This window comes from Acipenser ruthenus, chromosome 4 (assembly GCF_902713425.1).
Source record: "Acipenser ruthenus chromosome 4, fAciRut3.2 maternal haplotype, whole genome shotgun sequence".
Classification (NCBI taxonomy): Eukaryota; Metazoa; Chordata; class Actinopteri; order Acipenseriformes; family Acipenseridae; genus Acipenser; species Acipenser ruthenus.
Genome location: NC_081192.1, coordinates 73,838,125 through 73,862,175, shown reverse-complemented (window position 1 = coordinate 73,862,175; position 24,051 = coordinate 73,838,125). Strand labels below are relative to the sequence as shown.

The 24,051-nt window shown below is 42.5% G+C and overlaps 1 protein-coding gene across 2 annotated transcripts; it reads left to right on the top strand.

Annotated features, from left to right (window-relative positions):
- Positions 1-23,007, top strand: LOC117400427 (nestin-like). 2 transcript variants are annotated; one of them, XM_034000382.3, is made up of 9 exons: positions 1-350; positions 11,110-16,866; positions 17,596-17,871; positions 18,488-18,573; positions 19,304-19,387; positions 20,840-20,986; positions 21,338-21,469; positions 21,687-21,809; positions 22,860-23,007. In XM_034000382.3, exons 1-9 carry the CDS (start codon positions 260-262, stop codon positions 22,872-22,874), a joined length of 6,711 nt encoding a protein of 2,236 aa, XP_033856273.2. In that variant the 5' UTR covers positions 1-259; the 3' UTR covers positions 22,875-23,007. The 2 variants fall into 2 exon arrangements, with proteins under 2 accessions (XP_033856273.2, XP_033856272.2); XM_034000381.3 differs by having other exon boundaries at positions 18,485-18,573.
- The last annotated feature ends 1,044 nt before the right edge of the window (positions 23,008-24,051 follow it).

Below are 24,051 nucleotides of genomic sequence, written 5' to 3'. Positions count from 1 at the left end.
AGAGAGAGAGAGAGAGAGAGAGAATTACAAAGAATACTGCAGCTCCATCTCAGATTCCACACACAGACAGCAACGCAGCAGAAACTCAGTGGCAGCAAGACAGAGACAGACACAGAGACCTTGCCTTATAAATGTCTAGAAGCAGGCAGTGAACAAGGACCAGCTCCTAGTGCTGCTGCTGCTGCTGTGGCTCTATTTTTTATAGATACTCTTTTTATTTTGTATTCATCCATTGAGGTTTTTTTTGTGGGGGGGAACCATGCCAGGAGAGGCAGCCCAGAGCACAGCACCCTCACCGGGGCGATCAGGGCAGGAGGAGGAAGCTGAGAGAGGATGCATCCCTGGACCAGGTGAGTGAGGGAGAGAGGGGAGGGGACAGAGCTGCTGCCTGCCTGGCTCACAAGCTGAGTCAGGCCATAGAGTGGCCTTGAAACTAGGGAGAGTGAGAAAGGGAAAGGCTATAGAGGGAGGCAGGGGAAGAGAGAGCGGCAGGGGAAGAGAGGGAGGCAGGGGAAGAGAGGAAAGCACGGGAACAGAGGGAAGCAGGGGAAGAGAGGGAGGCAGGGGAAGACAGGGAGGCAGGGGAAGAGAGGGAGGCAGGGGAAGAGAGGGAAGCAGGGGAAGAGAGGGAGGCAGGGGAAGAGAGGAAAGCACGGGAAGAGAGGGAAGCAGGGGAAGAGAGGGGGGCAGGGGAAGAGAGGGAAGCAAGGGAAGAGAGGGAAGCAGGGGAAGACAGGGAGGCAGGGGAAGACAGGGAGGCAGAGGAAGAGAGGGAGGCAGGGGAAGGCTGGGCTGGCATTCTGGTGGGTTAGGAAGGGAGAGAGACTGGAAGAGGGCCAGGAAAGCATTAACAAACTTGCTGTACAGAGCTGCAGTTATTGATTTTTTCCTTTAAAAAGGAACATGAAACCAGAGTAGCAAGTGTAGACATGCTGTCTGTGAGTTCCAGTGGGCATGACACAGCATATACTGCAGAACTGTGATGATGTGCGTCACCTTCTGACATACTGAGTATCATTGTTCTGCTATTTGTTTTTTTGATGTATTTATTCATCATTTGGGAGGTTGAGAGGGGAAGAGTGTCCAAGAGATCTCTGGAAGAGAACCAGTGCTTCATGCAACCTGGTTGTTGCTGGTTGTTCTGGTGGTGGCTGAGGAAGGGGTTTGCGCTTACTGGTGTTGCAGTCCAGATGGTCATTGTAAGCCATGCCTCTGATTTGTCATAGCCAGGCCAGTGTAGCATGTTGCAGGTACATATTTGATTGTTTTTAAAACTGACATTGTGAAGCAGCTTCTCCAAGACTACATGAGGAGAGGCCCAGGTCTAATCCACTCACACTTCAAGTCCTGCCACGTGTGCAAAACAATAGTACATCATGAATCTTAATGGTCCTTCTATATAAATATATTGTACGGTATGTATGTATGGTAAGGTCATGCTATTTCCTATATGATGATCCACATTGGACAATACAGTGGCAGACGTTCCTGGTTCAAGATACTTTTAGTGTGAAGCAAGCTGCCATGGTACAGATATGACCAATCAGCTCATGTACTGTAACACCTCAGTTCATCTTACTGTAAATATCCTCAGTGACACAAGCCAGTGAAACCAGTTATTTGCAGTAATTTATTTAAAAGAAATAATAATAATCCCATAATTGCCTGACATGTCCCTCGGGGACCAAGTGTTAGATTAATGACAGAGCGGAGAGTTTTAAAATTTCAAAAATGTCTAATGCCTGAATTCGAACCTCGAGGCCATACTGCCTCCCAGTCCCTCAGCTCAAAGCAGTAGACCACACTGCTTCCCAGGCTCTTAGCTGTATTAACCACCAGACAATCTCATTTTATCATTAACAGCAATCTCCTCTACCCCACCAATGACATCACATTTCATTCATGTTGCTGATAGATTAGCTACCAACTTAGTTTTTCAATTAATTTGGTTATTTAAGTATATACATATACAGTGGCTGTATATAAGTATTCACCCCCCTTGGACTTTTTCATATTTTATTGTGTTACAACATGGAATCAAAATGGATTTAATTAGGAGTTTTTGCCACTGAGCAACACAAAAAAGTCCATAATGTCAAAGTAAAAAATAAATCTACAAATTGTTCTGAATTAATTACAAGTATAAAACAGAAAATACTTTTGAGAGCCACTGTATATATATATATATATATATATATATATATATATATATATAGCAAAGTGATTTGCTCCTACCTGTCATTAACCTGTCTAAACTTCAGCATCGCCCCTACAATTAAACAAGAAGTTGAAGCCCTATTGGGAGGGTGATAATGTTGCCTGTTAGGATCAGGAGGGACTCTGTTTTCAGCTTGCTTCGCTAGACAGTGAAAAACAAGAGCACACAAGGAGCATATTATTGCCTGCTGGGCACTGTGCAGTGGTGTAAAGATGACACATCTTTGTTGTTGCAGGTTCAGCTCTCTATCCTATCTGAGATGCTTTGTTTCATTCTGGGGGTGTTATTTCAACATCCCCACCTATTGTGAGTCCCTTTCTCATTGCAATGTAAAGTTGGTTCTGTTGGGTCCCCTATCCTAGAACATTCAGAACCACTGGAGTTCCAGTTGTAACAACATGGTGTTTCAAGGTGGGGGCTTTGTGAGGGTCACACACTTAACACACGGCCAGGTCTGCTGAGACATATCCCTCAGCAATACACTGCAATGGAGGTCAGGTTCTAGGAAATGGACCAATCACCTCCTCTCATTTGTAATGTTTCTTATGTTCTTATGTCTTCTCCACTTCTTTTGCATATGGTTCCTTATGAGTCTTGATTGGATTCTGGAGACCTGCTGTCAGGGAGGTGAAGACTGTGAAGAGGCTGTGTGTATGGGTCTCCTCTATTCTGTCAGGGTGGTGAAGTCTGTGAAGAGGCTGTGTGTGGGTCTTCTCTATTCTGTCAGTCCAGTAGCTGGGGATATTGGGACTCTTGTTGTTATACAGTGGTGACCAGAAGCATTAACACTCTCTGTTAATTTTAGTCCTACACCCCTGAATATCATTGTCCCCCGGAATATTGGATTTGAAGGACATTCAAATCCAATTTGCTGCATTGAATTGGTTGGTGAAAATAAGCGTTTTCAAGTGCTGAGCAGGGTATACTGATCTGTTGATGAAGTGGCAAAAATTTCCCCTTGACTTGTACAAAAAGCTTGACCATTCTAGGGAAAGTCGTCTAGAAGCTGTGATAAATCCAAACAAGGTCACATCAGATATTTATAAAGATGTACTGAAGACTTTTCTTTACATAGCAAATAATTGTTTGTTTTTACTTTGGACTAATGATATGTCTTTATTTGAATTGAAAGTTATGTCATTTGATAGTCAATAAAGTATTTATAAATAACTAGTGCCAGTACATGCAGACAGCTGCATGATTGATTGAGTATCTGAATCTAGAGACTGTAAGATTGCTTTGTACAGGCTGACACAATTGTGCTAATCAGGGTCTGTGAAACCATCACTAAATGCTCTCAGTTATAAAGAACCTTCAAAAGTAATTCCAGTGCATTCTTATAATTAACTGAGCAAAGCTGTGTTTATAAGACCTAGGGAGAGGTGGTCTGCACTACCTGCCAGCCTCCCAGCCAAACCTGCTGAGTTCAGCAGTCAATAGTTTGAATTCCAATTGCTGCTGCCTGAAAATGAACTCCTCAAATAAGGGAGGAGAGAGAGAGTTTCTGTGTGGTGCCTGAAACAAGAAAGCAGCTTTCTCTGCTATGGCTTCAGATATTATATAATCACTGCAATAAAAACAGCCCCTCCTGTCACAGACGTTTGAAATGTGCAGGTTTAGACATTTAAACCAGTGCTGTGTTAAACTTATAAAAAAAACTTTATTTTGCAGTCTGCTCTTTAGACAACTAAACATCACGATTAACACTGCTTTTGGAAAAATGTGGACTTTTGCACATTGAAACAACCGTAATTTTCAAATCTGTGTATAACACACGACTAAGCTGCCATGGATTACATCTCATACAACACAAACGTTTTGTTTAATGCACTCCTCTTGCATTCTAGCATACTAGTAGAATACTAAACCAAAGAGTACCGCACAGCTCCTATGTACTGCACATGCTGTATATAGAATGTAGAAATTCTTCAAAACATTTTTAAATGGTGCATGATATATTTTGAGTATTATGGTACACTATATCTATTTATCTCTATAGAGAATGGATTGTGCATGTATGCAGCTGTAGATTGCATAAGAAACCCATATTGTGGTGTCAAGGTAGTATCTCTCTTGTTCAGACTTGACTTGAAACAGCTGGTCCAGATAAGAGTCACATTTATACAGCAATGTGGACAGGCTGCAGCAGTGCACACTGAATACATCGTGGCTTGGGTGAATTATATAATGGACCCTTTCACAGACCAGTCTTAACAGCAGCAAAGACTGCCAACAGCACTTAGAAAGGAAAACAGTAGAAGAAAGAAAGAAAGAAAGAAAGAAAGAAAGAAAGAAAGAAAGAAAGAAAGCATTGATGCATTCAATTAACAAATACAACGGCTGTATTATTTAATAGTTTTTTGGCAACATTCAAACAATTAGTGACTTTTTTACCATATTTGCGAATGCCAAAACACACCAAAAAATAAGACCTAGGGAGCATTCAATAAAACTTTCCAAGGCGCTATGACTGTTTTTAATTAAAACTGGATCTTGAACACAAGTTTGCATTAGCATGGAAATAAGTGGATATGAATCTCGACTGGATTTTCTCAGCCTGGTCCCTGGTGGACAGATGGGCACACCGCTGACCTTGCACTCTCATTTGCTCTCAGACTTAGCTATCCTCCCATCCCAAAGCTGAGGCTCGTTGGAAAATGTGTGTGTGACAGTGAGGCTCCATGGAGCTGGTAGTTACTGTATTGCAGAATTATGAAGCAGGAATTATGACGTATCAATATACGATGTTCCTGTTGCTGTGTTGTTTGTGTTCTGCAGTTGTATTCTGTATTGCATGCACCTACTGCTACAGACTTCAGGCTCCACAGCTGCCAGTTCGACATCTTTAACTGCTGCTAGTTGCTAAGCAATGCCTTCTGTGATGCGATATGGCCTGCTTAATGGCAGCTGCTGTCATCATGCTGAGGGCAGCTCCAACACTGGTCCCTTGTGCCCCAACTGTTGTTAAAGCTACCCATCCCCCACCCCCAGGAGATAACCAAGGGAACAATTACATTCTCCCTAACATGCAAAATTAGTTTAAATGAACAAATTATGTTAGTGATGTGTAAAGCACAATTTGTATTCCGTCCCTAAACAATTTTATATCTCTAGGCCTGAGCTGCGTTTAAAGAGTATCAGGGTTCCGAAAAATACAGCATTACACGTCACCATGTGTTGCTACAACTGTTTAAATAAAGTACCTGTCATTTTTCTTTTCATTGTTAACATGCTGACAACTTTTTACACTTATAACTTTAAAGTCTGTTTCAAAGCTCTTTTCAAAATGGCATCTCTAGTGCACTTAAGTTTGAGATCTGTCCTCTAAATTACTAAAGGGTACAAAAAAACATAACAAGAAGTGCTCTAGCTTTTCTGTTCTGTACCATGGATCATTATTGTTTAACAATGTGGGCAATAATCCTTACATTATCAGTGCACTAGAGCGGCCATTTTAAAAAGAGCTTTGAAACAGACTTTAAAGTTATGTGTGTAAAAAGTTGTCAGCATGTTAACAATGAAAAGAAAAATGACAGGTACTTTATTTAAACAGTTGTAGCAACACGTGGTGACGTTAATTATCTTGCATCACCTTCCACAGTGCAGTATTAGCAGTGCAGCACTCTCTCTCCTCTCTCTCTCTCCTCTCTTTCTAGATCACCCTTTTCTGTTTCCTCTTTCACTCTTTCTCACACGCCTCTCCCCATCTCTTTTCATTTTCTAGCATCCCTTTCGCTCTTCATCACCTATTGCTGGTATTCTCATCTTCCCTCTCCCCTGCTACCCCATGCTCCTTGACACCCCCCACTGCCTCCCACTCTTGCTCTCTTCTTCTCTCCCCCTATACACCCCCACTCACTAAATCCCTCTCCCTCCTGTTTTTTAGTCTACCAAATCTCCCCCTGCTCTTTCTCTCCATTTCTACCCTCTACTCTGTCTCCCTCCCCCTAGTCCCCCCCCCACTAACTGTTCATGGTGCACTGCTCCCTCCCTGTCTCCTCCCCATCTCTCTTTTCTGCTTTCTCATGTGAGCTGACAGGTTCCCTGATCCCATTGAAAGCTGGTGACCCTGAGCTAATCTCCTATTTCTTCTCTCCTCTCTCCTCTCTTCTCCTCTCCTCTCTCCCCATCTCTCCTATATCCTCTCCTTTCTCCTCTTTTCTCCCCCTTCCTCTTTCTTCTCTCCTCTCTGCTCTCTCTCTCACTTTTCTCTCCACTCTCTCCTCAACCCCACACTTGCAACAAGACTTAGCTAGAGACTAACACATAACTTTCCAAAACCCTTCCCCATATCCCCTTAGGGCCATGGGTCTAATTGTGCAGCTCTCTCTGCTATGCTCCCCCCACCCCAGCAGATGTATTGAGGCCTCTAATCCGCACTTCCAATGAGGTGGGATGCTGCAATATACTCTCTTTCTTCTCCTCAAAAAAGATTAGCAGTTTCTCCTTATCCCCTTTCATGACGAATTCATATTCACAACAGTTTTTTTTCCATTAAGAAAGCAAAATATTGATGTTAAATAAGGATTATTTAAGAACTACATTAGGCACCTTACTTGGTTATTGCTTGCTCTATAGCATTAGCAGTTTTTTTCTTTGTTTTACAAAAAAGGGTACAAAGTGAGCATTACAGTAAAGGGTTTATAAATATGACTGTGTGTACAGTGCTGCACTGGAGGATGGGGTGGGACTCTGCTTGCTCACGCTGCTTCCCTGCTTGTTTAGTGCAAAGCAATTATGCAGTTTACAGTGCTTTCCCCATGTCTGCAATTTGCATTTACAGAGCTCTCTCTGTGCTTCACCATGCCTCTATCTGCTTTACCAAGCCTGCCTATGCTTGAACACTCTTTCTATACTCCACAGTACATTTTGTTAAGAACAGAGAATGTGTTGTCAAAAAAGCCGAGCCGAAAGTCTGCTACTGGCCACTAGAGACGTGCTATTGATCAATTTAAAGATAATTTCCTTGCTATTTTCAAAGGCATTGTAAGCAAATCAATGGCTTACATGAGATCCAGCTCCTTTGAACACTACATCCCCACAGTGATGAGTGTTGAGAAGGCATTATCCACACACAGGCTGCATGTGACTGTCATGCATTGCATTGAGCAATATCACAGGAAACATCACTCAGTATTACAAAGCTACCATAGAGTACACAGACGGATTTTCATTTTTTAATTGTATGAAAAATTATGAATTCATAAATACCAAAAAATATAAGCCACATTGTGTTTTTGTTCTTTTTTTTCTTATTTAATTAAAAAAATATATATATCTGAGTATTATTATTCTGCTTGGAGTAAAACCCCTGCATGAAATATATCATTTGCGTCTACATGAGTGATTGAGTGATTAATTATACAGCAGCAGTAACAATCATTCTTCACACTCATCGGTTGAAATGCGTTCTTTATGAATCTATATTATGGATATTTGATGACTGTGGAAGTGGAACTCTCTAAAGTCCCATCCTGACGGTTCATCATCATTTTCATGTCACTCCCTTCCCATTTTAAGAAGTAGCTTCAAATGCAATTCAGATAGATTTTCTGGGTTGTACAGTATACTGCAGAAACCCTAATACAAGTTTACCATACAGTCGTTTAGCAGTAGAAAGTAGAACAGCTCTACGTGTGTTGCTGAACTCTTTTTTTTAGCATTCATTTCATAAAGAAACTATCTGATTTTGTTGTTATTTTTAGTTTGTAATGCGGAAAGACAAGAAGTGAGATGTTTAGTTTCTGCAGTAGCAAGCTGCTGAACACAACATGTTACGAAGCACTGACTATTTGTTCTACGATGCACAGTAAAATACATTTTACAAAACAATTTTAAGGATTTGCTTCATGATTTTGTCAGGCTGGAAAAAGTATGGGCTTGTGCAGTGAAACACAGCACTGCTCGTTGTTGTGATGACTTGTCTGTGGCCTCGTACAGCATGGTTTACAATGAACCACCGTGGAGGAACCAATCATTAAGCAATAATACCTGACCCACATCAATGAAGTTATGGAACGAGGATTTTATTTCAGAAGTATTTTTATTTTTGATGGGGGGGAAAGGAATTATTTTCTTTGTGGTGCATAGAGATATTACTTCCAGCTTCTGTTGATGTCTCAGGTAGGTTATAACGGACTCCGTTTTTTTAGAGATTTCTGGAAGTTTTTCTGACTGATTACTGAATGGCAATGCTATGAACTGCCAATTCTATTCAGCCCTTGAGAAGTGACCTCTTAGTTTTCTTGGTCATTCCTCAATGGCAGAATCAAAGAGTTCATTGAAAATAATTTGGTGCAGTAACCCCTTAAGGGGCTCCTAAACTGCAAGAGAGAGAGAAGACAGGAGGTGAAATGACAGCTTGAGGACTGCAGATGACTCTCCAGACTGAATTACTGCCTGGTACTTTGCCCAGCCATCTGGTTTAGTTTTTTATAGTTCTTTTACTCTTTATGTTTCTCCTCCTCTCACTTCCCTGCTGGCTGGGCACCTGCAGGGCTGGCCTTTGTTCTCCAGAGGTCGATAGCTCGCCGACATCCGCTCTTGAGTTCAAGGGTGTAAAAGAGGACCATCGTAGTGTCGAAGGACGCTCACTGAACCTTCAGTTCTCCAGAGCTGCGTGGGGAATTGCTGCACTGAGAGGAAAAATAATGGACATTTCAAATTGTGGAGAAAATCGGGGGTAAAATAATTGGGCACATGAAATAAAAAAAGAGGTCGGCATGGGTACCCGGGACTTTTTCGGGTAATAATTTTAAAAAATGTTTTAAGTGCATGATACATATTTAAATACTATATAGTACACATACATTTAGTCCCTTCAGATCTGTAGATGTGTCTAGCCTTTTTAAGTAATGGAAACATCAAACTAATAATAATAATAATAATAATAATAATAATAATAATAATAATAATAATAATAATAATAATAATAATAATAATAATAATAATAATAATAATAATCTCCGTTTGGATACAGTTATTAATGTTGAATGTGCTACATGCTGTGGGATTCTTTGCGACTAGTGGCCGTATTCCGCTGTTGTTGTTTTAAAACATCCAAGCAAAGCAGCATTGTGTGGAATTTCTTTACCAAAGCAAGAAAAAACGGAATTTGCAAAATCTGCCAATGAAATATTTCATTCAAGGAGGAAGCACAAATGCTTTGCTAAAACATCTTCAAAACAAATATCCCATCCAACTTGGTGAGGCTGACATATTCGCTTCTAGAAACGAGCGGCACCATCAACTTTGGACTTTGGTAAAGGAAAGTTTATTATAATTATTTGTATGTATGTGTGTGTCAATTTCTGCACTTGTTTAATTATTCCTGCAGTTATAAAAAGACAATGTCGCTGTTCTGTGTTGCAACTTTTACGAAAACGTTTTCTTTTTTTATGTTTCTGTTCTGTTTTCTGGGGTACACCGCTCACAATAGTTTAGTTATTTGTTTGGTTATTTGTGTGTGTTCATCTTCGCCCTCCCGAGTCAGCGCAGGGGTGGTAGTGGTGAGCTGAGCTTAATAAAATAATTGGCGATTCCAAATTGGGAGAAAATAATAAAAACAATTGGCAACGACTAAATTTATTTAAAAAAAAAAGGGTACCCAGGGTAAAGGGTTTTGGGTCGGTCGGTCTCTCTCTCTCTCTCTCTCTCTCTCTCTCTCTCTCTCTCTCTCTCTCTCTCTCTCATAACGTCTACCATCAAGCTTGCAGTGGACACTAAATCTTTTGACCTTCCTAAACCAGCTTATAATTAACTCCAAGACAAGATAATAAAAATAGTGTGTTTTTTTTGGGCCTGTTCCCTGTGATGCTCAGTCCTTTAATGCACTGACATTTAGTTATTGCACATATTGGAAGACACAGCAGGGAGGAGAAATGGGAGGTAGTAAGGTTCTGGATGCCACCACCCAAGATATACAGAAAGTTGTTTTTCTTTCTGTTATGTAATTCCCCTCAAGAGCTGATTGTGAAAATAATGATGGAAAGAAAACAATATCTGTGATTCAGATTCAGAGTAATGAGTGAAGTATGCCTTTGTAATTAGAGCTGAGGCACTGGGACACAGTGCGATTTAGTAGTTAAAACTTAGGGACATGGAGACAATGTGGAATAATGGTTAAAGCTGAGGGACTGGAGGCAGTATTGTTGTGGCAGGACAGAAGCCCTGCTGCTGTAAATAGTGTGTGTGTGGGAATGTAAGATTGGCAGGGATGGGGTTACATCTGTCCGTGCCATGTGTGGCCATTCCTCAGTTAGGTATTTGGTGCTAAATGGGGAGTGGCCACATGTGTAAAAGGAACATCCCGCTCCAGGAACCTACTACACTACTAACCCTCACTGTACTTAGTTTGGGATTAAATCCCCTAAACTGACCTACTTTTGGGCTTCCGAAATCCTGGCATCTTCATGGTGACCGTCTCTTTCTGACGATCCCGGCTGGGCATAGCCTTCACAAGCACGTCTGGGAGGTGAGGGTTTCGTGTATTAGTTCTCTCCGTGGAGCGGACGCTCTCTTGCTTGATGTCAGCAAGCATGGTTTCGCTTAGCGCCCGCCTGTATAGCTATGGCGTTGCAATTGCCTTCACTACCAAGTTCTAAAAATCACACCCCAAACTCCCCCACCAGACAATGGATTTCTGGTTCCTATTATACATGTGGCCATTCCCCAATTAGCACCAATTAACTGACTGGAGAATGGCGACACCTGTGATTGCTTGCAGGGACAGATTTAACCCAATCCCTGCCAACCTTACATTCCCACACACACACTATTTAGAGCAACAGGGCTTCTGCCCTGCCACACAAATTAATTGTTTTAAAGCCTATTTTTTTCTTCTGTTTCTTTTGTCACATCTCTCTTACTTCCCTCTGTTTTCATCCTTGTAGACAAGTCCTGCCACACCTCCATTTCCTCCGCTTCAACCCCCAGCGACTGCGCTTCAACCCCCTCACCTCTCACTCCTTCCCAGCTCTCCCCGTCAGACAGCCCTGAATGTACCTCCCCCTTTGGCCCGAGGCTCCCCAGGAGACAGCAAAGTAGCTCAGGAGACCGACCCCAGCCAGAAGGAGCGAGCAATGACTGTGGCACTGATGTGAGGCCCAGCCCTGGAGCAGCATGCTCAGTGAACAAGTACACACAGGGACCCTGCAAGCATGGGTACCAGTCGGTCAAGATGGAGCGCATCAAAGTGCTCATTGGCACAGAGGTGGAAAGTGACTACAAGGAGCCAGAGACTCTAGACGCTAGAGTGGTGATGGGACAGGAAGCCTTGCTGAGAAACATAGAAGCACAAGTGGATGGCCGGATTGGCGGTTTGGGAGAAAAAGCAAAAAAGACTGAAGATGAAGGGTCTGCAGCCAACGAGTGCTCCCTGGGGGCCACAGCAACAAGCAACAAGGCAAGTGAGAGCCGAAAGAAAGAGGAAGAGGAAGAAGACACACAGCTCGACACAGGCCAAGAGCGTGACTCTGCTTCAGAGAAGTGTCTCCCAGCACATGATGAGGGACTGGTAAAGGAAATCCCACAGGAGTTGTCTGGCCTGGTTCAGGAATCTAAAGCCCCAGACTCTGCAGAGACAGATAGCCTAGACATTACTGCATCCCTTCCAGAAGATGAAGGGGAGACTGCCCAATCAGAATCACCACAAACTCAGGGTGAAGTGCCTTCCTTGTTGTTTTCAGAACCTTGCCGCACAAGCGGGTCCCAGGAAGCTGAACCACAGCGGATGGGTGTTACTCAAAGCCTGGAGCCTGACCTCTACTTTACTGCTCCGTCCACCCCCATCAAGATGGTCTACTACTCACACCTTAAGAACCACAGCTACTGTTCCACCAGCCCCAGCCCCCCTGCAGAGGAGCCCCCAGACCTCTCTGAAAGTGAGGGTCTCTGCTCTCCACCCACCTCCCCCTCTGGATCCTACATCACAGCCGAGGGCAGCAGTCGGACTTCATCTTGCAACTCTAACACCTCTCCTTCCTGCTCTCCAAACCTCATTGCTGAGGGAGAGCTGATGGAGGCCCCCACCTGTTACGTTGAATCTCTATCGGAGATTGGTGATGAAGAGAGACCCAACATGGACAAGGACCCCCTTGATCTCTTCAAACCTGGTGAGCCGCAGCTGGTGGAGAACATTGGCTTCATGGAGGAAGTTGTGAGCAGCCACAGAAGTAGCCGGGAGGTGGACAGAATAAAAAGGGAAACCTGCCGTCCTAGCTGGGTGACAGAAAGAGACAGAAATTCTCCCCAGAGGAGCAGTAGCAGCAGGAGTTCCTCTGAAGACGAATCAGAAGGTTCTCTGGAGACACCAGAGGAACTGGAGCCAAAGGAACTCACTGTGGACGAGGACCAAGACTTGGACTTGGAGGCTTGTGTTGCTGAACATTTCGCTGCCCTTAATGCACCTCTTAGTACAGAAGAAGACATTTCTCTAGAGTTGTCCTCTCCTTGCCCCTTTAGCCATCGATTAGCCACCATTGATGCCAGAAGCTTGACCCCAGCCACCTGCTCCTCTGAGATTTCTGATACAGAAAACAACAGCCCCCGTGGGGAGACTTTGTCCTCTGCCTCAGAATTCCCTGGCTTCTGTGTAGAGGAGATCATTGGAAGTGATTATATGATCCCTGCCTCATTGCTGCCCTTCCACGCCAACTTGGTCTTTCAGGTAGATTCCATGGAGATTACATTGTTCCCTACATCAGGAGAGCCAGGGAATGACATGGATGCCTACGCCGCAGGAGAAGAGGAGGGTGATGTAGACGAGGGGGAGGATGAAGGGGAAGATGAGGAGAAATGCAATGAGGACATCAATAAGGAAGACGCATCAGCATCCTTTGTGTACCAGGATGACACTGAGGAATCGTCAGACTCTGCATCCTACAACGAGGAAGAGGATGAAAGACTGCACAGCACTGAGAGACATGCTGTGATAGAAGAAAATGTCCCCGGCCCCAACAACCCTGCAGATTCAAAGGCACCCAAAGAGGACTCCTTAAACTCGAGGAGTAGAAGTGAGAGCGAGAGTGAGATGGAGATCTCCTCTGGCTTCTCTGACAATGGAGACGAACAGAAAGAGACCTGCACAGCTCCTAATTTGGTCCCTGGTGATGCCTTATCTCCCAAGAAAGTAGAAGAAATAGGCCAGGGGATAGAGCCTGGTTCTGCGACAGTGAAGCCAATCATGAACAATGAAGATCAAGAAGATGGCACAGGCGACAGGGAAGAAGAAGCACAAACATCATCTTTGGAGATGGAGACTGGAGAAAAATGTGCAGAAGTCTGTGTCTCCAGTGCTGAAGCTCCAGAGAGGTTAGCAGATGCAGCTTGCATTCAGGTGACCAAAAACCCTTTTCAGGTTAAAACACATCAATCAATTTTAACAGAACACAGTGAAATGAAGTTGCCTTCAGAAGAGTTGGTCCAAGCTCTAGAAAGCAGGGAACCTCCTGTTTCTGGAACAGAATGCCAGGTGTTAGAAAATGAAGTTGCTGCCTGTTGCGAAGAGATAGCCATTGAGGAAGTAAACACTTTAGAAGTAAAAAATTTTGATCAGCAAAATGCCAATAGCACAGAGGGCACTGAATTGAAAATAAACCTGGATGAAACTGCTACAAATGACCTCAATAAAGGAGTACCTCTGTTATCACACCCCAAAGATGATCAGAGATCAAGCAACATACCGGTCACTGTAATGTCAGAAATTCCTTCCAATATCACTAATAACCTGACTGTCATAGCATCTGATAACCTGACCCCAGAAGCTTCTCTGATCCAGGACAACCTGGCTGAAAACCAGCCTTGCACTGATGAAACCAGTTTGGGCCACCACTATGTATCCTATGATGCCTATAGCATGGTAGTAATTTCGCCAAAGAAAGAAAACTCTGAAACCAATCTCTCAGGAAAAGGTGCTTCTCTGGACTCGTGGGAGTCTGCAATCCCACTCCCCGCTGAACAGAGTTGTGAGTACGAGACAGAGAGCTTGTTGACATGTGAGATGACCTATCAGACACATACAGAGCCTACAGAGTCTCCAAACTTTGGTTCCATTGATGCTGCCACACATCAGGAGGGAAACACTGACCATAGTGTTGATTATAATGAACTTCAAGAAGAAGAGGTGGTACCCGATAATTCAAATTCCGAAACATGTGCCATGCAGTCCATTCTGTCTAACTGGAAATCTATTGAGGAGATATCTGAAGCAGGAGGAGGGGAAGATGGAAGCTCCCATTTTCTAGAGGATGAAGAAGACAACATTCATGGTGTTCAAGGTGCATCTCGCTGCAAGGCACTGCAAGCGACAGAAGTTAAGAAAGCTGAAGAGGAGAAATGCAAAAATGTCAGTTCAGAATACAGCTGTGCACTGAGCAAAGCTTCAGCTGGTCCTGAAAGCACAGGATTTTATATTCTTTCAAGGGATGAAAACAAAGAAGATGAAGCCTCTCCCACTTCAGGGCAGGAGAACCAGCTACTAGTTAGCCAGAAGGAATCTGTGATGAAGGTTATTGATCTTGTACCAGAACCTCTTGAAGTTGCAGGCAGGGATGGTGAAATTAGTCCTGAAACGCAGCCATCACAGGCTTTAGAAACAGCCCAGGAACTGGAAGAAAATAAAACAGTCTTTTCTGAATTTCCTCCAAAGCAAAGCTGTTCTGAGTCAGACCTTTCTGACACACAAGCAGCTGGACATAACATTGCAGCAGATGCACGTCAAGAGCAAATACCAGATGCCAAGCAATCAGCTGGAAGATGCTCCCTTAAGGAGGCTGTGGTTGATCAACCCGACCTAACTGAGGCTCCAATAGAAGCATATGTCAATAAAGATGATCAGTTATATCCACTAAACACTGAAGAATCTATTAAATCTGTTAAATCAGAAGCATCCTTCACTTTGGCTGGGGGTTCTTTTGGCTCTTTCAAACCCAGGCAAAACCCATGTGATAATAAAACTGATGAATCTGCTGTAAAAACGCCTGTTTCTGAAAGCATAGACACAGGGGAGAGCAGCATACAAAAGAGTGACTCTGGTTTTGAGAAAAAGGATATTAAACTAGTAAAGAGTGTTGCCCTCCTTCTGGAACAAGACATTGAACAAACAAACAGCAGTTCTGACTTTGTGAGAGAGGATACAGAAAAACCAAAGAGCGAAACTCCTCTTGACAAACAAGATTGTGGACCAGCAAAAGGAGACTCTAATCAGGAGACAGGAGATACAAAAGAAACAAAGAGTGGTCCTATATTTGAGGAGAAGATACAGGAACAATCACAGGCTGCTGTTTGCTTTGAACAAGAGGAAAAAGAGAACCCAAAGAATGAAAATCCCTTAACGAAACAAGATCCCGAAAATGCAAAAAGTGAAACTTACCTTGAGACAGTGGACAATAAACAAGCAAAGAGTGACTCTAGTTTTGACGAGCAGGAAAATGACCAAGCGAAGAATATTGCTCAACTGGAGAAAGCTGATAATGAAAAACTTAAGAGTGACACTCCCTATGGGAAACAAGACAAAGAACAAACTAAAAGTGATTCTCCCCTTGAGAATGAAGACATTGAACAAGGAAAGAGTGAAACTTCTTACAAAAATTATGAACAATCAAAGGATAACATTGTGTTCATGAAAACACGTGAAACTTGCTTTGAAGAGGAGCCTTATACACAGCAAGGAAAGAGTGATGCTTCCCTCAAGGAAGAGGATAACGGAAACACTAGTGAAGCAGTGAAATATCAGAGTGAGGAAGACCCAGGTCTTCAAAGCGATTCCATAGACACAGTTCCCAGCACTTCAAGCAGCATTTTGGATGCAGAAACCCACCTGGAGAGAAAAGATCAGGATCGAGAGGACTCTATGGTTCTGCAAGAGTCAGAGGAAGTAGCAGCAGATAGAGAAGTTGCCCTAGACAGGGAACTATCTGAATCTGCAGGAATAAACTACTCTGTAATTTACCAGTTGTCAACCAGTGAAGACCAGAATGACCACTTCTCTCGTGAGAGGTGTGGCAAGGTTGAACCATTTGATGGTGGCTATGTTACTGAGCAGCAGGGTGGGGTAGAAAAGATTTCAAAGACTTTAGAAGAGACATCTTACAATGAAGAATCACCAAACAAGGGAACCTCAGAGCTTGCTCAGCATAATAAACCTGACATCTTATTCAGAGCTGACATTTCTAAAAAACAGGCACATGGCAACAGAGAAGTAAAGTGGAATCTGGACGAAGGAGATGTTCAAGAAATCCCTCATCTAGAGGAAGCGATCCAGAGTTCATTCAATGCAGATAGTGCCACTGCAACAGCAGAGAAGCAGGATAACTTCAGCTCTGCACACCAGATCCACATAGAGGAGAGCCAAAGTGCTGATGAAGGATCAGATGAATTACCTAGAGCATTGCCTCTTCATTTCCCAGCAGATTTTTGCACCCCAATACAGGAACTCCAGTGCTCTCTCACTGCACTCACCCACACTGCTCCCTCCCACACTCCTTCACCTCCTGATACCCTGGCAGCTTCGCCTAACCAATCACATCCATCCGTGGACTCAGGGTCAGAACTAAGGGAGTCTGCTTTAGATACCGTCCAAGAGACACACCTGCCTGAAGATCTGGAGCATCATCTGCAGGAATCAGTGAACTCACAAAACAAGTCAAAAGGTATCTGTCTGTCTGTCTGTCTGTCTGTATGTCTGGTTTGCTGTATGTCTGAGTTTTTTATATGAATGCAACATAAGATGTTCAAAATGTGTTTACATACATAAAAATACACGATTGGTGTACATTGATGCAAATAATTTCCCTGTTTTCTGTGTAAATATTAGGGGTAATATTGGTGGATGGACAGGAAAACAGCACACTTGACTATTTGCTGTGAATGCTAAAAACTGTGTGACTGTGTAAAGCTACTGAAGTTAACTAGAGTCAGCACTACAGTATCTTAAAGAGACAGCCTCATATTGTAGTAAAATGAATTCATTATTTACACAAATGTATCTTTGGGATGTAAAGTCATGGATAAAGTCAGTATTTTAACATTATAGGCTGGACCACATTTCAGATGAAAATAGGTAAAAAAAACCTCTCTCTTTTGCAAAGGCTTGGACATTTTTGATAGAGACTGGTACATTTATTTTTAATAAAGAGCCTTGTATAAACTGTTTTTAGCAATGTAAATGTAGATAAGAGAAGATGCATATGCAAGCATGTTATTTCATATCATAATTAATGCATTCATTATTTTTGATGACAGCAAAAATGTCAATTGACACCTTATATTTTTATTCTGAAGGATTCTGTAAAATTTGTGGTTTGTGAATGACTATCATCAATGGCAGAAGCCTGATATCTCCATTTTGTTTCTAATCCAGTAAATCTGTTTCTTCTCAGCCAGTGCAAAGATGGAAAGTTTGGACCAAACAGACTATTGCACAGAGGAGCCACATGGCCACACCCAATCAAAGATTCCTCTGGAGTGCCGCATGGAGAAGCGCCTGGGATCCACCCAGACCGAGTCAAGCTCGTCCAGTGAGGCAGACCACCAGTTCCTCTGCAGGGACAGCCCCCAGGTCCTGCCGCAGAAACTACCTGCCAGTGTGGAGCAGCACAAGAGTGACAGAGGCTCTGCCAGACAGACTCGGTGGGATGTCTCCTTCAACCACAAAGGTAAATTGTCAATGTGTCTACAGGATAGAGCAAGGGGGAGATTTCATTAATCACATTTCCCATTCTTTAAATAATTATATGTTGCTGTCTTAGGTTTTATTTTGTTCAGGTCCCCTATTCCCTCTCATTAGCTTTTTGTATTTATGCACATGCTTATCATAAGATATTATAATCCCCCTTTTATTTGCAGGCGAGTACATTTTAATTCAGTTATTGTATATTAATTTAATCACTTTAATGTTTTCTGTACTGTATACAGTCTATGTGTTTGTCTTTCATCAGACGTAAAGGGGTTTACAGTATTCAGTAGTGCTAAAAATAACTTAACAAGAATGTCTTTCTCAATGTCAACATAAAAAACATTTATTAAAAAAAATGTCTAATTGTACATCTATCATCCTGCAGAGCTGCTTCTCTTATCCTTGGGCAGACAAACTTTAGCTTTAAAGAAGTTTTCGAAAAGCACACACAGTCAGCTGGGGTATTCGAAACAATGAATGTGAGACTAAGGCAAATGTGCTTTGCACAGAATAACTACAGTGAAAGAGTTATCTAAGGAGAAAACAGTGACTGGCATACCATATAAATGTGTTGGATTGATTCGTTCACCCAGCAGGCTCCTGCAATGATTCAGACAGTGATGGATCTGTGCCTGATCTAGAAGAACCTGAGATACAACCTCCTCGCCCCACACAGTCCCAGGTGAGTGCTGGGGTATTGAATACTCAAATGATGATGTTTTGCAATAGAAACATCCACTGTTATTGCATCTTATTAAAATAAACACTATTAAAATATTGGAGTGCCAACAATACGCTAGACAATGTGATACATTGCAACATAGGGTTACGTCTTTCAGATATTTCAGCACCATGAACAGTGCAATGACAGACATTGTATACTAATTATACTGAAGTACACTGTACCGAATTATCAGCACCATGGACAGCACACAGTCCCTGTATGGCTGGGCTCTGTGTAGCCTGCCTACTGCTTGTAGACACAAACAATACTGAGAGCTTTCATTTCTTACAGGGGGAAATAGAGGAATTGCTAGTTCAATGTGATAGATTCTACTTCTCTTTCCCTGCGATGTATTTCTTTATTGATTGCTTGTTTATTTATGTGTTTGTTTGTTTGAAAGACTTTTGAAATTACAGATGTTATCATTTTATTTATTTATTTATTTAATTTCAAAGTCGAATATAATATAACAGAGAACAATATTAAAAAAGGTGCCTGAGAAACGATGTATAGCCTTCACGTTCTGGAACGGAAAGACTGGAGTTTATAGATTACACCATCCATCCATTGTACAAGTCAGATAGTACAAGTAGAAGCATTCACATGTGCATGCCCTTATACAATGTTGTCAGACTTTGTGTGCATGTCGCCAGACTGTCCCTGACGTGCCCCCTCTCTCTCCATCCAGTCCCAGCTCTCACACTCCGTGGAGGCAGGAGACGAGTCCTTCAATAAAGCCAAGCAGAGCCGCAGTGAGAAAAAGGCACGCAAGGTGAGGCATGGACTATCACCAGACCCAGATATCTGGCACAATGCTTAAATCCTAATAAAAGCAAAGCAAAGTGTAATAATGCATAGTGAAAGCCTGGTAAATCACAGATAAACACTGTAAAGCCCATAGAGGTATGGTAAAGCATATTAAAAAGCATGGCAAAACATGGTAAAAATGGTAAATGCTTAGTATAACCAGAGGAAAAGCAAATGCTAATTTACAGTGATAACTTTTTTATAGGGAATGTTTATGAAGAGAACATGGCACAATTTTATTTATTTTATTAATTGAAACTTGGTGAATTCAGTTCTTGTTAATGCTGAGTGACAATAGCACTGGTGACAGTCATGCATGGGGCAATAGATTTTCGTCACTGCTCTAAATGTGATATTCTGGTATATACAGATAAATCTACAGTTTTTAACATTCCTATCTGTCAGGATGTGAGTGGTGCGGTAAGGATAACAATGTCCACAAAAGAAGGTGAATTTACAACGAGTCCTGTTTAATTAAATAACTATCCCTTCTACCAGCAATGGCATCGGGGATTAAACGGTGGGCTGGAAGTCTCAAAAATAATAAACAATAACTACAGTCCCAGGCTGCACAGCTGAGGGGGTGCTCAAGTGCAGGTGCAGGTGCTGGTGCTGAAACAGGTTGAGGTGAGGTGGCAGAGCAGGTGCTCCAGGTGGTAGTGATGGCTCCGAGGCTTCAGCTCCCAACCATTAATCGTCTACAAAAAATAAAACAACAGTGCTCAGGCTTCTTACTGTATCAGCGTAAGGGGCCGTACTCATGTAGCTGCGTCCCCTTTGTACTGCTAAACTCCTCCCTATCCAATCGCTGCACGCAACACAGCTGATGACATTAGATCTGTTCAGCAGTCTTACAGCTACGCCCTTTCACCAAGATGGCCGACTTCCGGTTCCGTCCTACCATCGCGTCGTCCCATCCCTGTGAAGGTGTACCACCAACCTTACTTAGTGCCCTTCCTGGTTGGGAGTTAGATTTACAGCTCAGATTCGTTCTCTCCCATTCACACTATCCAATGACATTTAATTGTGCATTACACCTTTCAAGTAGAAATACAGAACAAGTTTTATGAATACTGTTGTATATATCTAGAGAGAAATATACATACAAATGTTGTTATATGATCATGTAGTCTGTGAATAAATTACAGTATTTTAATTACTGCTGAGTATGGGAAGTTTGCATATATTTAAACCTAAAATGCACCCTGCCTACTGTGTGTTTGTCAAAATATTGATTGTATGAATTGAATGATTGATTGAATGAATACCAATGTCTTTATGTATAGCAGCCCTATATCAAAGGCAGTGATCTGAGAAAATATCCTAAGAGTGAGCATAGAGGAGTGGGTAGCAGTGTCAGAACAGCTGTATCAGACTGCTGGTTTCAAGGGCGGTGTTTTAACTCTCCTCTTCTCAGGCCATGTCCAAGCTGGGCCTGCGGCAGGTTCACGGCGTGACCCGCATCACCATTCGTAAATCCAAAAACATCCTGTTCGTCATCACCAAGCCTGACGTCTTCAAAAGTCCTGCATCTGACATCTACATCGTCTTTGGAGAGGCCAAGGTGAGGGGCCCTGAGCGCTCACAGCTGTCTGTGGGTGTCTGATTGTGCCTGTGTGACTGTGTGTGACTATGTGCATGTGATTATGTATGTGATCATGGTTGTAACTGTGTGTGTGTTTCTCAGTGTGACTGTACGTACATCTTGGTGACTGTGTATGTACATGTATATGCATGTCTGTGTGTGACTGTATGCATGACAATGTGTCTGTGTGTATGTGTGTGATTGTATGTGTGTTTGGGTGTGACTGTATGTTTGAATGTATTATTGTGACTGGGTGTGTAAGACTGCCTGTGTGTTTGTGTGAGTGTGTTTGTATCTTGTCTCTGAGTGTGCTGTGCTGTGTCTCTGTAGATAGAGGACCTATCGCAACAGGTGCACAAGGCAGCTGCAGAGAAGTTCAAGGTCCCAATGGAGCACTCGACCCTCATCACTGAGACCATGCCCACTCTGACCATCAAGGAGGAAAGCGAGGAGGAGGAGGAGGTAACGAAAGATCACCCAAACCAATAAAGTGGGGATTCTAAACTCTGTGTGAGAACAATGTTCTAACTGGAATCTCTGCTTCTCTCTCCTTCTCCCCCTCCCTCTCTCTCCCTCTCCTTCTCCCCCTCCCTCTCTCTCCCTCTCCTTCTCCCCCTCCCTCTCTCTCTCTCTCCTCTCCTTTTCCCCTTCCCTCTCTCCCTCTGTTTCTATCTCTCAGGTGGATGAGACGGGTCTGGAGATTCGTGATATCGAGCTGGTGATGGCTCAGGCTAATGTCTCCCGTGCAAAGGCAGTCAGAGCGCTGAGACACAACAAAAACGATATCGTCAATGCCATTATGGTACAACTTGATAACCTAATATTTATTTTTGTATGGAAGTATTATTTGAAATTTTTATTATTAATTTCTTAGCAGACGCCCTTATCCAGGATGACTTACAATTGTTACAAGATATCATATTATTTTTACATATAATTACCCATTTATACAGTTGGGTTTTTACTGGAGCAATCTAGGTAAAGTACCTTGCTCAAGGGTACAGCAGCAGTGTCCCCCACCTGGGATTGAACCCATGACCCTCCGGTCAAGAGTCCAGAGCCCTAACCACTACTCCACACTGCTAGTTGTTTAGTATCTGCCGGCTGGGTCTATGTTACACACTGACGGTACATACGATGATACTGTGCTGTACTCGTGATTCTGTTTTGGGAGTTATTCTTTCAGCACCAAGAAAGCGTGCTTGGGGAAGTGATTCGTTTTCTTTCGGTCCAAAACAACGATCATGATTGCAGCTTCCCTGTTTATTTTTTAAACATGTATTAAAACTAGTGATGGTGCTATCACAATCGTTCTTTTGAATATAATCATTATATAGATGTGGGCGGAACCTTGTATGATCGCTGGGTGTTTTTCATTGCTGTAGTACCTCGGAAAGTGCCTGCATTTCACTTCAGTTATTGGATGAGTGAGTGCAGAGTTAATGCTTGCCTTTTAAAAGCATTATTTTGTGCCTCGCAAAACTGGTTTTGTGCTTGGCACATAATTTCAAACATGGCAGGATCTCACAAATTGTAGGCCACACCTGCCAAATTGTACAATGCATACATTATATTTGTGCACAGCGCAAAACGGATTGTAGCACGCAAAAATAAATTTCGAATATGGCACATTTTGTGCATTTGCGTGTAACGGCCATTTGCGATGTGCATGATCCTCTGTGCAGTGTGCAAACCTTTCGAATATCTGGGCTGTGGTCTTTTCCTAAATCAAAGTAAAAAAAAAGATGTCTGTAAACAAAGCTGGTCCACAGCACAACACAACTACTGGAAGTTTTGTTATGAGAAGACCCTTGTTCCCCCTAACCCTCCCTCTCCCCCCTTGTCTTTGCAGGAGCTGACCATGTAGGCTTTCTGGAGGGTGAGGAGGCTATTTTTGTCCCTGCACAGTGACCCTCAGCTCATATATACTATAGAATGAACTGTATCGCTGCTACCTTGCATCCCTAATCCTGCTCAATAAAACTGTCTGTTATAACTAACCTGGCTCAGCGGTTTAACGTTTATTATACACCATTGCATCAGGTCTAACTTATCAGAACTTTCAATTGCAGTAGATTATCTCACAATATACATTACAGTACCAACAGAACCAATTTAATTTACAAACCAATACAATATACCATAACTACAGCGACTAAAGCAGAAGGGGGGGAAATTATATTTTTATTATTATTATTATTATTGTGACCTGAACTACCTCCTCCATTCACTACTTGGCCTCTCTCAAGCACAGACAAATGTGCTCGCTTAAGAAACTTTACGAATGAGAGGATACCATTCAGCCCATCGGATCTTGTCCGACTCTTAGTAGCTGGTTCATCCCAGGATTCTGCATCAACAACATGATTAGGTAAACGCTTCCATACCCTCAGCGCTCTCTGTGTAAATAAGTTTCTCATAGTCTCTGTCCTAGGTCTATGCTCACTTAATTTTCCAATTTGCCCTCGCTTGGGACTGGAAAATTGTGCCGGATTAGACAGTATGCTGGATTACATAATACTGATTTACGCGATGGGTATTATTTGGTTAGGGCTGTTTTGTATTGTACATATTATCTCTGAGACTGAATCTACTTCCTCTACAGGTTATACATTTATGGTATTTTGTCATGTATTATTTTTCAAGTACCAATTAGTTTGATGATAGCAGAATAACAGATATGCAAGTAAAATTCTATGCAAATTCCAACTTAATCTTGTCTAAGACTGAATGTCACTCTAAAGAGTGTCACATTAAACATATGAAACAGCATGATCCCGAAATTTGTATCTTTTTTTACTGCCAAGTGGGAATGTGGAATTAAGCCCATCTGACATTAATAAGCACAGTGGTTTAGGATTTGTCCAAGTTAACACTCAAATTTTATTACCAGTGGCAATTCTAGAGCATAGAACACAACATCATTATGGAGGGGTGCTCTTATTTTTTGGTCTAGTTTTTAGGGGGTCTACAGTGTTTCCCATATACCGTACAATAAAATGCTCCACAACGACAACTGTATATTAAAAAAAATAACAAACATG

Coding starts and splice junctions, on each gene's coding strand:
- LOC117400427 (XM_034000381.3), top strand. CDS start 260: ATGCCAGGAGAGGCAGCCCAGAGCACAGCACCCTCACCGGGGCGATCA. Junction 19,388..20,839: donor GTGAGAAAAAGGCACGCAAG/GTGAGGCATGGA, acceptor TCCTCTTCTCAG/GCCATGTCCAAGCTGGGCCT. Junction 21,470..21,686: donor AAAGCGAGGAGGAGGAGGAG/GTAACGAAAGAT, acceptor TCTATCTCTCAG/GTGGATGAGACGGGTCTGGA.